Source organism: Terrapene carolina, unplaced genomic scaffold (genome assembly GCF_002925995.2).
Source record: "Terrapene carolina triunguis isolate 2854851 unplaced genomic scaffold, T_m_triunguis-2.0 Scaffold85, whole genome shotgun sequence".
Lineage (NCBI taxonomy): Eukaryota > Metazoa > Chordata > Testudines > Emydidae > Terrapene > Terrapene triunguis.
In genome coordinates this window covers 4,915,698-4,931,539 of record NW_020664436.1, presented here as the reverse complement: position 1 = coordinate 4,931,539, position 15,842 = coordinate 4,915,698, and the positions used below count along the sequence as shown (strand labels likewise).

Sequence of the window (15,842 nt, the reverse complement as noted above, 5' to 3'; positions counted from 1 at the left end):
TCTGGCCAAATGATACCCCCTTGTCAGGATACATTACAGACTCTCTAGGGCTTTTCCCAGGTTCGTTCACAGGGTTATTCCAAAACTTTTCTCAAACTCTTTCTTTGTGGAGACCCAGAGCCCTGGCTTCTAGTCTCTCTAAACAGGTAGTGGCCTAGAACACTCCATCCAGAACTTCTGAGTTTTACTAGCCAAAACTCAAGCAGAGAAGACATCACATTTGTTTTCTCAGGACATTGCCCTTCACCCATGGATGCACCCTGCACCCACAGATGCAGCCATTTCTAGTTGGAACACTGGGTAGCCTCTGTGTATGTATGTTTAAAATATACAACAAACATGGTGTCTTCTGTTCTTGAGTTTTTGCTAGTGACATTCTGTGAGTATCTATATATTTTACACATATGTGTGGGTGTGGGTATGGTGTGTGTAGATAGATAAACACACCTGTGGGAATGATTTATGACTTCTAGTGGAGGTCCTGGCTCACGTACTCCACAACTACCACATGGGTAAAAATTCTCAGAACTTTGGTAATTCTGCTTGTCTCATGGTGGGAAACTAAGATCCAGGAGTGAGAATCCTGTTAGAGTGTTCTCTTGAGAAGCAGAATTATGAGCAAACATCTTTTCCTTTTATGCCTGAGACTTGTTCAAATATTATATCAGGATCTAGAAGTATCTAAAATACTGTACTGTTGTCCTTAAATCACATATGTTAGGACATTTTATGTAAATGTGATTGAAAAGTTCCAATTGCAGGTATATAATTTGTTTTTTTCAAGGTGTAATAAAAACAAAATTTTGGAGATCATTAACAAAGTTTGTTTTTCATTTATATGTACTAGGTTACAAATCAAATGGTTACAGCATGTAAGGCATATATTACTGATGGTGGTTTATCTCGTGTATGGGACCAGGATACACCTGTAGTAATTAAAAAAATTCAGGTTTGTATAGTGGTATTTTGTTGTTTTCACTGCTTCAGATCACCTTCTGATCTGGGTTTTTATTTAATCTAGTAAGCACCTGCTTGTAGGACTGCCCTAAAGTCCATCATTTTTATTATAAAAGTATGCATTGCTTTGTATTATAAAGTTTTTCAGATTTCATATTAAATACATTATTCAAAGCTGATTTATTACTGTTAAAATAAACATATAATACTGTAGGATTTAAAAAAGAGACAGTCCCACTATCTAGAGTGTTCAGTCTAAGGTAGTGAGTCAAATAACATGAAAGCAACTGACAAAGGAAAAAGAATGATATTTAAAACAAGTAAAAATAAGTCATTACAGCATAGGGAGCTAATCATAGAAATTCTGATATTTTTAAATAGAAGTTGAGAGTAGCACAGAATGAGTAACTACCAGAGCCATGTCAGTCGAGAGGATTTAGAGGGACAGGATAGTATACAGGAGGAGGAATGTTATTCCAGGAATCAGGAGCAGTACGAGATAAGGCACAAAGGCGAGAGTGACAGCAGTGTACAAACAGAGGAATGAAGCAAGAATGGGCAGAGTGCTGGGGTGATAGGTGATAATGAGATGTAGGTAAAGGGAGAGTTTTAAAAATGATGAGGAATTCTGATTTTATGTAGAAAGAGACAAGAAGCCAGTAAAAGTATATTAGAAAGTGAATGACATGGTAAGAGCAGCAGGAAAGTAAGATTACTTTTGCTGTTGAATGTTGGGTAGATTGGAGAGGAGATGGTCAATGGTTTTGATGAGAAAACTATATAGCATGAACCAGAGTTTTGTCAGACTAAGCAGACATTTTAGAAATGTTAGTGGGAGAAGCAAAAGGATTCGGTGAGAACCCGGTGAGGAGGGAAGGAAGGGGAGGAGTCAAAGAACTTAAAGGTTGAGAGAGGGAGTGTGCATATGTGTGGGGGTGGAGGGACTATGCAGGGCACCAAAATTTAGCAACCAGAGGGTTGGGCTACCTGTTTCATGATAATAATATAAGTTTGTCCTATGTAGAAAACCAGTTTGCAGGTTAAGACCGGAATTTCCCTTTATCTTCTGTTGATCCCCTTTTCTTGATCAATGATGAGTATTTAATGAGGTGGGACCTAATAGTACTCCACTCCACTTCAATTTTCATTGCTCTTTATCATTACTTAAATAATTCTAATTCTTCAGCTAGGTTTTACTCTCCTTTGAGTGCCTGTGCACATGTACATTCCATTTTAGGTGTATGTGTACCCAATGCACTTGAGTCAGAGACTTTTTCTAGTAATACCATTGGGGTAGTGGATGTGCCCTGGATGTCCTTGTGATGCAGCAGAGGGCATAAAGGGCAGGGCTACCCTGACTCCCTCTCATTCTTTCTTACTGCCCATGGCAAGTACTGGAGATCCCCACTGCTTTTTGAGCTTTGTCTTTTCTAGCCAGCTTTACATGTTGAAATTGTATATAATTGTAGATACTGTTAATAGTTAATATTAGTTTAGTGTTAATTAATTAATTATATTATTATTTTCATTTTTCCTCCTGAGTGTTGCTCCTGGAGTCTCTCTGTTTACAATGCAGAGATCTTCAGGTTTCAAATTGTAAAGTAATGCCCGCAACTGATGGGCAATAAGTTGCTTGTTTTCTTTAGGAGAGGGACATGTTAAAGATAAGTGCTCCAATTGTAAGTCTTTTCTGTCAAGGACGAAGAATGAGAGAGATTCATCTCATGGAGCACCTGTTAGAGAAGGCACTGTGCCCCTCCTCAGAATCTAATGACTTTGTTCATGAGAGCTGAAATCTCTGCCACCCCGTAAAGAGTGACCTTTCAGCTACCTCTTCTGCATATAAGGGAGAGACTGGGGAAAAGAGATGGTTATCTTTGTCCCCTGATGCTTCCTTGAAACCAAAGATGCTTGCTATTTCCTCTGAGTCAGACTCAAGACCAAAGAAGTTTTCCTTTTCAGCTCTCAAAGGTGAGACATCAGACAGAACTATAAGTTCTCTGGTGGACTTGGGGGGAACATAAGAACAACGATGACCTCTGGTACTGTTAGAGGTGGCACTGTCAGATCTGGCACTAATGTCTCTGGTGCTTTTGAGACTGGCACCTTCTTCATCTCACATGATCCTGTCGATTCCGCTATTTAATTCTTCAGCACTGTCGAGATCAGCATTGTGTATTTCAGCACCAATACCATCTACTCTGACTTGCGGGCACTTCATTCTACCTCTATACCTACCATCTTCAAGCTTTCTTAGTTGATAAGGATTTAATATGTCTCTGAGTACCAGACTCGCCACTGCAGTCAGTATTGGTTGCAGTAATGATGTCAGCGAATGTAGTCTCACTATACCTTTTATGGTTCCCCCACCATTGCATGCTCCTCAACAGTCATTGGTACTGGCAACTACTTCTGCATCAGTACTTGCTACATTGGCTCCAGTACTGATGATGGTGCTGACAACATTTCTGTCTACATCTCTGGTACCACACATTTCTACCTCCCTTTACTCAAACTGCTACTGCTCCAAAATTTCCAGAGAACTGTAATATATCTTCATCTAACTCCAGCAGCAGCAGGCCAGTTTCACCTGTTATGTCATTTAGATCTTGCTACTCACCGGCTCAGTCATCACATGGATATACTGCAAGGACATGATACTTGTCCACTGCTCCCATGTGCCTTCAGACAAGACTGAGATTCATCTAGAGACTTCTCTGCCTAGTGTTCATCACCTTGGTCTGTGATTCCCTATAACTTCTCATCCTGACCCTACTGGGCCACAGGATGCCTCTCAAGATATGAGCTTGGTGTCTGCCTCTTGATTCATATCCAAATCACCATGCTCTGCTCCACCTTCTGCTACATAGGAAGCACCTCCGATGGCTGCTGAGCAGGTGTCCCACTTAGAGATCTTGAAAGAGGCGAGAGACAGGATGACACCACTGACCAACTTCCTCTTATCTCATCATCCTCACCAGATGAGGTGATTACACCAGAAACATACTTGCTGCCTCTGGTGGATTTTAAAACTTTTCAGGATTTGATGAAGTGGGTGACATCCACATTATGGGTATGGGCCAAGGTTGTTTAAGATAACCCTCATAAACTCCTGAAAATACTGTAAACCTTGGCTCCAAAAGGTGTGGCTCTTCCTATCAATTAAACTCTTCTCAATTCTGCTAAGACTTTATGGCAGACCCTGTCCTCCCTCCTGCTGGTATCAAAAAGGGCTGACAGTTGCTACTAAGTGCCCATCCAAGAGGGTTATTGTTCTGTCATGCATCCTTCCTTGTATTCTCCTGCTCTAATGGCTGTGAATAAACATACCAAAACAGTCACAGACAAAAATCTAACCAAAAGATAAAGAATTGATTAAGTTAAACCTGTATGGCATGAAATCCTATACAACAGCCAGTTAGCAAATGGGAGTCTCAAACTATCAGGCTCTTCTGGCAAATATGTTTATTAATTGGAACTCTATCTCAAAATTTGGAGATAAATTGCCTGAGGAACTTAAGGAGCAATTTCTTGCCATCATAGCTGAGGGTCACTTAACCACATTGACTCTGCAGTCATGGCCTCTAAATCTGTGGCCACAGACATATCTATAAGCCATTCCTCCTGGCTTCAGGCCTCAGGGATTCCTAGAGAATTTCAAAACACAGGTGAAGATCTGCTTTTCGAAGATCTAAATTGTTTTTTGAAGAAAAAACTGCAATGCTTTGCTTATTCTAAAAGACTCTAGGGCTACATTATGTTCTTTGGAAGTCTACTCTCTGTCTCTAAAGAGGGACACTGTAAATCTCAATTTGAGTATAAATAACCCATTTATCTGCCTAGACACATGGACCCTTGTAGGAGTTGCAGTAACTCTTCGAGTTGCAAGCAGCTGCAGGATCTTCTAACCACATGTCAGCTTCTTCAAAGCAGTCAATTTAATGGGCACATCAATGACAATTGACCCGTTACTATGTATCTTTCATACTAACTCCCTTTGAGAACCATTTGTCTCTCTTCCTCAGTGCCTGCACCTCCATAACACCAGACAAATGGGTTAAGAAGGATATGTCATGCAGTTCCAATCCCTCCTCCACCAACTTTCGCAGGGACCCTTTTCACAAGACTGCTTCAGGAAGTGCAGTCTCTCCTCTGTATGGGAACTATATTGAAAGTATCTCTACAACATGGGGGAAAGGGTTTTATTCCCACTACTTCCTCATTCCCAGAGCAGGCTGGTGTTCTGGTATCCAGGTTTTTCCTTAGCTGGATGACTGGCTGATTTGAGGTCAGTCAAAAGAGCAAGTAGTGAGCAGCATTATTCAAATCCAGTTATTGTTTGCTCATCTGGAACTGAGAATAAATGCAGAAAAGTCAACTTTAATCCCAGTCCAAAAGACTGAATTTGTAAAAGCCATCTTCGATGCTACCACAGTGACTGCTTACTTATTTCGAGACAGGTTTCTGGCCATTGTCAACTGTCGTGGAAAAAGTCACCCATGCATTGATTTTAATTCAGAGACTCAAGCCTGAGGCCCGTTTATTGAATACACACCAACGCGTTGTGGGTAGCAGCCATTAGGAACTGCTCCCACGATGCAAAGCACACACAGACTTTTAAAGCTTAAAACCGCAAACAAATTACACACAGTTAAGTAACGATAACCATATTAGGAATTAAAATTACACATACTTGAGTAATAGTGATCTTATTAGAAATAAGAGAGTTAGGGTCTTTTGGTACTTTCCAGCATTTTTTTGCAACCTTGCCTAGGATGGGTGCAATTTGAGTTAAGGGCTTTTTGATGGTTTCCAACGCTGTTACAACTTTACCTTTTATGGGGTGCTTATTACACAATTGCCCCTTACAGGGTACAGTTACTCAATGGGGGTAGTCATACAAATGGAGTAGGGGGAGGCATGGTTACACAAATGGGGTAAGGGGAGGCATGGTTACTCATTTTAGATGATTGCTTTACACTTATCCCTTTACACAAGTGGTTATTATATTTCAAAAGCAGTAGGCACATATTGCAAATTATTCTTGTTGCTGGGGCTTTTTACCCTCCTCCTTTCCAGCCCCCCTTCCCTCCCTGTGTCTCAACCTCTGACCACCACTGTCAGGGAGCACAACACTTAGCTTGGTTTAGGCTCGTGGGCCTGTTAGCCGCTGGGCGGGCCCAGGCCAAGCAGAAAAGCCTAGACCATTAGGGCTAGCTTAATGTTTCCCCCACACAACTTTTCAAGAACTTCAAAGCCAATCCCAGGACAATGGTATAATCCTGCCTATGGAGGCCTGGCTCCACTCCACAACTGAGCAGACACTCTCTGGACATGCTGATTTATGTACTTGCATGAGTGCTTTCATCCCTAGATTGGTGAATGGACCCCAAAAACTTCTGTGAGGGAGTTTCCTTCTCCCCTCCAGAACCAGCAATGACAGTTGGCACAGATGCCTCCACCAAGGCCTGGGGTGTCCACCCAGGGGAGTTTCACTATATATACAAATCATAGAGCTAGGAGATAAATTTCATGCAAGCAAAGCGTTCCTAGCCATAATCAAAAGGCACACAACTCAGGTACTTATGAACAATACCACTGTCATGTTTTACCTGATCAGGCAAGGCAGAGCCAGGTTGGGTCACTTATGTGAAGAATCGATTCATCTCTGAGTATTACACTGAAAGCCTTCCATCTGCTGGGATGAGAAACACCACAGTGTATTCCTTAAGCAGAAACGTCATTTATCACCATGAATGGTCCTTGAAGATAGACATATTGGCCATCATGTTCTAGAAATGGAGACCACCTGCTGTAGATCTCTTTGCAACAAACCTCAATAAAAAGTGTTAGAGGTGTGTTTCAGGGTGATTGGAGTCCAGATTCAGTAGCAGATATCTTCCTTCTTCCTTGGTCAATGGATCTTCTCTATGGCTTTCAACTGGTTCCTTTGGTTCCAAGGGTGATAAGGAAACTAAAATAAGACCACGCTACATTAATACTGATAGCTCTGGCTTGGCTAGGGCAGTATCGCTACATAGATCATCAAGAGCTCACAATCCAATCTCCAATAACACTGCCATTGGTTGAAGGATGTTTGTCTCAGAATCAAGATCAGAAACTACATCCTGGCCTACAGAACGTGCATCTCATGGTCTGGCTGAGATATGGTTGGACTCCTTGGAAAAAAAATTGTTCTCAGGAGATCCAAACCATTCTTATTAACAGAAAGGACTCTATGAGATCTACATACTTAGCTAAGTGGAAGAGATTTTTCTATCTGGGCTGCCTCTCATCATCTTTGTCCCACTGGAGCCGAAATTCAGGACATCTTGTATACAAGACTTTTCAGTTAGCTCCATTAGAGTTCATTTAGCCACCATCTTGGCCATTCACCCTTCCATTAAAGGCTTGTAAGTTTTGTCACACCTGGAGGTAGTGAGGTTTCTTAAAGAGCTTGTTTGTGTATACTGTCCTGTCAGAGATCTAGTTCCATTTTGGGAGATGAGGGTATGTCTACACTTCAAGCCTAAATTGACCTATATTAGGTCGACTTACAGCCACCAGCCCCCTTGGGTTGGTGGTGCACATCCTCATCAGGAGCACTTGCACTGACCTAAGAGGAGCAGCGTGGGGAGCTGAGAGCCCAGTCTCTCAGCTCTGCTGGCAGCTTCCTGCCAGGTGCCTGGCTGCCCTATAGGTTCCTGGGCTCCCAGTGGACTGCGCTCCCTTCTGCTTCCTGTTCCCCACTGGGAGTCGGGGGAAACCCCCAGGAGCTTCTCACCCATCGTTCCCTGCCGGGAGTGGGGGAAGCCACCCTGGGGCAAGTCATTTAGAGTGTCTCCTAGACTGTTTGTGCCCTACACAAAAAGAGTGAAGGGGCAAGCAATCTCAGCTCAGATATCTTCTTGCATAAGATCCTGTTACAAATTGGCAAACGTAACTTCTCCAACAAAGATAACTACCCACTCTACAAGGGCTCAAGTTACCACATCAGCCTTTCTAAATAATGTACTGATTGTGGATATCTGTAAAGTGGCTACATGGTCATCAGTACATACCTTCTCCAGACATTATGCCATCAACTCCGGCATTGTGAATGGATGTGGACTTTGGTAAGTCTGTACTTCATTCCTTGTTCAAGTAGCTCCGAAGTCCCATTGCCTGTAAAGAAACCCACAGTGAAATGTATATGTGCACAATCATTCAAAGAAGAAAAAACAGTTACTTACCTCTACAGTAGCTGCTGTTCTTCAGCATATGTTTGTGCACACATAGGGCTTGTCTTCACTACCGGGGTAAGTCAACCTAAGTTACTCTACTCCAGCTATGTGAATAACATAACTGGAGTCAATGTAGCTTAGGTCGACTTACCCCGGTATCTTCACTGCTCTGCATCAATGGGGGACACTCTCCAGTCGACTTACCTTACCCTTCTCAGGGAGCTGGAGTACTGGAATCGACTGGAGAACACTCTGCCATCGAGTTAGCAGGTCTTCACTAGACCTGCTAAATCGATACCTGCTGCATTGATTGCAGCAGCGTCGATCTCCCGGTAGAGAAGACAAGCCCATACATTCCATGACCCTCTCTCCTTCTCTTCTAGTTTGGAAGTGTTGTCATATTTCTGATGCAAAGGAACTGAGGAGGTTTTTTTTAATGCCCTTGGCTGCATACACAAGGACATCATAGGTGCATGCAGTGCCCCAACAATACTGCTTATAAAAGTCTCTGACTCAAGTATTTGGGGCACACACATACACCTATAGTGGAATGTATGTATGCCCAAGACATCTTGAAGAACAATGGTTATTGTAGAGGTACATATCTGTTTCTTTCACATGACAATGATCATGTGCAGGTCAGTTTAAATTAGTTTTGTGAGTGACATTTTGTAAGAAACATGAAATGCTTTACTGAAACCCAAATATTTTGCTATGTTTCCTCCCGCCACAAATTTTGTAATTCTAAGTGTACAAATCTGGGACAAAGCTGTAGTGTCAGTCTTGATAATAAATGTCACAAAGGAAGATTATAATATTATCTCTTTAAAGGCTCCAGCCTTCATTTATAACATCCTTTAATGCTGTAGCCTCTTTCTAAGGATATGGACCCAGGCTTCCCTCACATTGTTGTCACTGAAAAAGTCTACTGCAACACCCTGGCAGGCTTCTTTTGGACCTTATAAACAAAGACAAGAAATCAAAAAGTCTTATCAGAGAGCCTTTTCAAGCCGAATGCAAACCTCAGGCAGAGATGAAGCAATCTGCTTTCAGGTTCTTACATATTTTCTGTTGATTTGGCTCTAGTGAGCGACTGTCTAAGTTCTTCCTTTGACTGGGAGGAGCACGAAAATTAAAAAAGGTAATTTGTCTTTTCTTCTGGGAGCCCCAACCATTTCCACTTCCTGTTTAAATATCTGCTTTGCTGTCAACGTGTGCTAAGATGGCTTGCAATCTGTCCCTTAATGACTACCTGTATAGTTTTTTAAAAATAATGGGAAACCAGGGATGTATTGAAAACAAGGGATATGTCATGTACCAAAGAACTGGGGGAACCTCCCCCTCCACAAATGTCTTATTAATATATTAAAAAAGGACGGAAGAGTGGTGAAAGAGGGATTCTGGAAATTACTGATTGGTAAACATAATGGATTGAAAATAAAGCACAAATATTTTTCCATCTGTAAACACTTGGAGGATAATGGAACTATGAGAAATAAAATAATTTCTTCTAATCACGGAGTGTATGTTTTGATTGAATTATAACATTAGTGGATGTAGGGAACATAGTGGTAATATCTGGACTTAAACATGATATTGTGCCTCACATAAGCTAAATTGAAAACAAATTCAAAATGGCTGTGTTGAAGGTCCCATCACTTGCAAGCTTGGCCTAAATTCTGCAGCTAGATCCTATATTCTGTAGCACTATGTTGAAAATTCTGCAGCTGCTTAAGAACAATTTTTAAAATTGATGTTTTAGAGAATTAAATATGAAAATGAATAATAAAATAATGTAGCTCCTAGGTTATTTATTTTAGTATTAAATTTCCATTTATTTTACGTTGCCGTCCCCATTTTCAGTATACTGCAGACTGTTATCTTTAGGTTTCAGCATTAACAACACATTAATTTAATGGTGCATTTCAGACATTCTGAGCTATGTTTTCAGGCAGTATGACAACTCAGGAAGACATCAGTACTTTGATTTACATTTGGATCACATTTTCAAGCTTTTCTTTGCAACCACAAAGCCTAGAAACACAGTTTTTTAAAATGAAAGCCGAGATCCTGGAGCAGCTTTCTGCAGAAGGCATGACTTCTATAACAAATTCCATGGAATTCTGGACGACATGGGACTTTGGCCATGTCTACACTACCACTTTTGTCAGTATAACTTATGTCACTCAGGGGTGTGTAAAGAACATCCTCTTGAGCTACATAAGTTACACCGAGAGATGTGCTGGTGTGGACACCACTATGTTGGTTGGAAAGCTTCTCCCACTGACATAGCTACCACCGCTCATGGACATGGTTTTGTTATGTAGACAGGAGAGCTCTTTCCTGCCAACATAGAGCAGCTACACAAGTGATTTTACAGTGGCACAGCTGCATTAGTACAGCTGTGCGCTCTAAGCTTGCTAGTGTTGACATGGCTTTAGACTATGATTTGACTGTTGTCACTTAAGACCTAAGCAAGGGCTACTGATAAATTTGTTTTTGCTTCTTTAAATTGGTGGAGATGACCAACAGAGTGCTTTAAGGGTTTGTATTGATTTAACATAAAGCATCTATTATAAAACATTCTAGAGAATAAAAGCTTGAACATTTTGATTGAAGGCTGGTTTGTTTTGTTAGTTACATCAGCTGAACTGGTGCACTAATTAAGGCCCCAATTCAGCAAACCACTTAAACACAAGAACATAACATAAGAACATAAGAAAGGCCGTACCGGGTCAGACCAAAGGTCCATCTAGCCCAGTATCCTGTCTACCGACAGTGGCCAATGCCAGGTGCCCCAGAGGGAGTGAACCTAACAGGCAATGATCAAGTGATCTCTCTCCTGCCATCCATCTCCACCCTCTGACAGACAGAGGCTAGGGACACCATTCCTTACCCGTCCTGGCTAATAGCCATTAATGGACTTAACCACCATGAATTTATCCAGTTCTCTTTTAAACTCTGTTATAGTCCTAGCCTTCACAACCTCCTCAGGTAAGGAATTCCACAAGTTGACTGTGCGCTGCATGAAGAAGAACTTCCTTTTATTTGTTTTAAACCTGCTGCCTATTAATTTCATTTGATGACCCCTAGTTCTTGTATTATGGGAATAAGTAAATAACTTTTCCTTATCCACTTTCTCCACATCACTCACGATTTTATATACCTCTATCATATCCCCCCTTAGTCTCCTCTTTTCCAAGCTGAAGAGTCCTAGCCTCTTTAATCTCTCCTCATATGGGACCTGTTCCAAACCCTTAATCATTTTAGTTACCCTTTTCTGAACCTTTTCTAGTGCCAGTATATCTTTTTTGAGATGAGGAGACCACATCTGTACGCAGTATTCGAGATGAGGGCGTACCATCGATTTATATAAGGGCAATAATATATTCTCAGTCTTATTCTCTATCCCCTTTTTAATGATTCCTAACATCCTGTTTGCTTTTTTGACCGCCTCTGCACACTGCGTGGACATTTTCAGAGAACTATCCACGATGACTCCAAGATCTTTTTCCTGACTTGTTGTAGCTAAATTAGCCCCCATCATATTGTATGTATAGTTGGGGTTATTTTTTCCAATGTGCATTACTTTACATTTATCCACATTAAATTTCATTTGCCATTTTGTTGCCCAATCACTTAGTTTTGTGAGATCTTTTTGAAGTTCTTCACAGTCTGCTTTGGACTTAACTATCTTTAGCAGTTTAGTATCATCTGCTACATGTGCTTGCAGTTCAACATGTACTTCAGTGGTTTTTCTGTGGAATTCTACTCCTGGACAGACAAGACAGGGTTATTACATTAGGTATAATATTTTAAAGAGCTGCTGCCTAGTTGTCTTCAACCTTTTTCCTCTACATTTTAAACTGGAAATGCTCATATTGGCATAGCTAGTTTTAACCACACAGTGCTAATAGGATGCTTATAGGAAGTACTGTTTTCTGCTTTGGCTTCTTCTTGATACAGCCACTGTGTCAAAATTGTTTATTTCATCTTTCTCATACAACTTCTTGTCTTAGAATCATAGAACATCAGGGTTGGAAGGGACCTCAGGAGGTCATCTAATCCAACCTCCTGCTCAAAGCAGGACTAATCCCCAGACAGATTTTTGCCCTGATCCCTAAGGGGCCCCTTCAAGGATTGAACTCACAACCCTGGGTTTGAGCAGGCCAGTGCTCAAACCACTGAGCTATCTTTCCCCCCTTGTTGACATATTATTACTAATTATTTTTATTAGGTCAGTAGGGCTTCAAGGCCCCCCAGCCATCCTTAGCACCCCCTTTTGTTAGGTGCTATACAACCACATGATAAAAGCCTCTTCTCTGAAGGGTTTACAATCTAGGGCCCTGATCCCGCAAAGACTTACAAACATGCTTAATTTTAGGGACCTTGAATAATACTTAATACTTCAGCAAGAGGGAAGGAGAAATCAGTAGAACTATTCAGTGTGGAAAGTTAAGCATGTGTAAATTTTTGCTGGATCAGACCTAAGACAAGACATATCTAGCATGTGTAAGAAAAAATATCCGAAGGATCTGAGAAGTTCAAGGGTAACCCTGATATGGGATTTTGTAAGGATTAGCTCCCTGCAGCGATAGTTTTGAGTCAATTATTCTTAATCATAAAGTAAGTAAGACAAATACAGAAATCCTTATTGGTCATCGATCTAACATTATTAGTTTGGTTTTTCACCTAGACATCATAATATGTCACACTTTCTCCTCTTCACTTCCTTCTTTTTGAAATGAGAATAGTAAGTGCTAAATAAGAGGAATTTCTCCATGTAAGTGCAGGACACAAGGAATAGGCCACACGTCTGGTTGCAAAATTCTGTTTCAATATCAAAATGATAATGTGGACTAAAACAAAAATACCATTTTCTAAAATACAGAACAGCCAACAGAAACAACAGATTTTTTTGTGCATAAGAAATATTGCATGTTTCTTTTCATCTGATAGTTATTGCATTTGTTTCTCAACTTTTTTAGGACTGCATTTTTTTATTTAAAGAATATCAAAAATGCTTTCATAAAACAAGGAAACAGATTTTGGAAGCTCTAGGGGAAAAGACATTTGAAGTATCAGAGATGTATATTTTTGGCAAATTTGAAGCGTTTTGTAAAAGGCTAGAAAAAGTAAGTAACATTTCTGTTTTTATTTTAAAAATTAAAAAATGTAAGTGTGCATGCCTTTAATGAGAATTTTTGAAGATTGACTAAAGAATTGCTTAGTGGGCTGTATTCTTATTTCAATATGAAGAAAGCTTTTTTTTAAATGTAGTTGTTGTTTTTGGATAAATACAGCATTTCTCTTAATTTCTTAGACCAACAAATTATTATGACTTTCATAAATAATGAAAGCTGTAGTTAAGAGTTGCAACTCACTTTTTTCATTTGCTCATAACTTGTTAAAAAATTCTGTGTTTGGCTTTCTATGCTTGGTCTCAGCCTAAAATTCAATTTTTTAAAAGGGTTCAGAAAAATCAATTAATCTGAACCTAAAACTTTGTCTACACTATGCAGCTTTTAGTGATACGGCTGTGCCACTACAGCCATGCCGCTAAAAGGCACGCAGTGTAGCTGCTGATTGTCATTAGGAGAAAGCTCTCTTGCCAACAAAAAACTTCCACCCGGCACAAGCGGCAGTGGCTTTGTTGGCAGGAGATCACTCCTGCTGACAAAGTGCTTTTCACACCGGCGCTTTTTGTCAGTAAAACTTTTGTCATTCGGGGTGTGTGTTTTTTTAGCACCCCTGAATGACAAAAGTTTTGCTGACGAAGTTCCAGTGTAGACAAAGCCTAAGTTAGATGAGCAGTGGGAAAAAAATACTAGATTTACATTTAGCCAGAATACATAAGGCTTTTTTTACCCAAAGATTATTACACCTTATACTTCAAATCTTCAAAACATGATGGTTTTTATTATTAATGTGTTTATTTATTAAGCTCCCATAGCATTATTTGTGTTGTGCATGACAAAAAATTAAGATAACACGTATCCTAAAGAGTTTATAATCTATCCAAACCCCATTAAAGTGAATGGAAAGAATCCTGTTAATTTAATGGGCTTTGGAACAAACTGGAAAAAAAACAAAAATTATAATGGAGAAGTGAAGACTGGGAAACCCAAAGGGAGGGTTGTTTGTGTGGTTTTGTTTGTTTGTTTTTGTTATTCTCTTCCTGTGGGTTTTGTAGAAGTGAGATTTTCAGAGGGATTTGTAGTGGAAAGGGAGAGTGGTGGATTAGCTCCATTCAGGTGGCCTTTTGACAGCCTTTTATCTTCAGCGCTCTCTGGCAAACTCTTGTGCATGAGTCTTCAGCATTAATCAGTGCATTTACAAAATCAATTTAGGATCAGTTCCTCCAAATTGATTCCACTTGCACAGAACAAAATCAGAAAGAAGCATTTAAAGAATTCTCTAAGAAACCCAGGCTGGAGACTTTCATATACTGGGTCCAAGGGTCATGAAGTAACCCCAGGTGGATCAAAGTGGTCCTTAGTCTCAGATCAATTGGTATTCTGTGTCTTGAAAGCAAAGCAATTGAGCTTGAAAATCGTAGTGAATGGGCTACCTGTATAAGATGATCAGCTGGTGAACTCTTCCTCAGTTTATGTGGGGGTTAGACTAGATGAGCCTTGCAGTCCCTTCTAACCCTATGATTCCACCATCATTGCTACCTGCAAATGTCAGCTGAGATCCTCTGATTAAATCAAGAAAGACTCCAGACCCAAATGCTCCCAATATGTTGAACAGCTAGGCAGTGATTGGATCTAAGGGTATGTCTACACTTACCGGGTAGTTCGACGGCTGGCAATCGAAGTTCCGGGTTCGATTTATCGCGTCTGGTCTGGACGCGATAAGTCGAACCAGGAAGTGCTCGCCGTCGACTGCGGTACTCCAGCTAGACGAGAGGAGTACCGCGGAGTCGACGGGGAGCCTGCCTGCCGCGTGTGGACCGCGTCTGAACCGCGGTAAGTTCGAAGTAAGGTATGTCGAATTCAGCTACGTTATTCACGTAGCTGAATTTGCGTACCTTACTTCGACTTGGGGGGTAAGTGTAGACCAAGCCTAAGCCTCTTGCAACCAAGGAGGACATATTTCTATTCTCCTTTGCAAAGAGGGTAGACATCATTGGGGCATAGCTGGTCTTAGAACATCTTGTAAAATGAAGAGATTGGCATGGTAATTCTAGAGAACTTCTTCAAAACTTTTCACTTAAAGGGTCACAGAGCCTTTTTGTTAGTACTGTTTTTAAAGCACTGACAATGTGCTTAGTGATGAGCACAAATGATTACTAGTCTCTGCTGTGAGGACAGTCCAATCTAAAAAATAAATCAGAGAACAAAGGATGCCCTGGGAATCCTGGCAGAGTCAGTAACTTCGACTCTTTCTTTCTTTCTTTCTTTCTTTCTTTCTTTCTTTCCATAAACCCATGTAGTGCAGTACACGTGTAACCCAAGGCCATAGGTACAAGAAACAGGAAGAGGGATGTGGGAAATAGAAAACAACTAAATAAAATAGTGTCTCCTATTACTTAAGACATATGTACCTCTGTGGAAAATGTTTCTCTATCCTGACCCAATGTCTGAGTATGACTGGAGACTAAAAATTGAAGCCTATCCCAAAAACAAAGAAAAGTTGTCTACACTACAAAGTTTTGCT

The 15,842-nt window shown here is 40.6% G+C and overlaps 1 protein-coding gene across 1 annotated transcript in view; it reads left to right on the top strand.

Moving 5' to 3' along the window:
- DNAH8 (dynein axonemal heavy chain 8) overlaps positions 1-15,842 on the top strand; it is a 525,323-nt gene that overhangs the window by 75,923 nt on the left and 433,558 nt on the right. The window contains exons 10-11 of the mRNA XM_026649503.1: positions 848-949; positions 13,169-13,315. Coding sequence (XP_026505288.1) covers positions 848-949; positions 13,169-13,315 — 249 coding nt within the window. The remainder of the gene's footprint in view (positions 1-847; positions 950-13,168; positions 13,316-15,842) is intronic.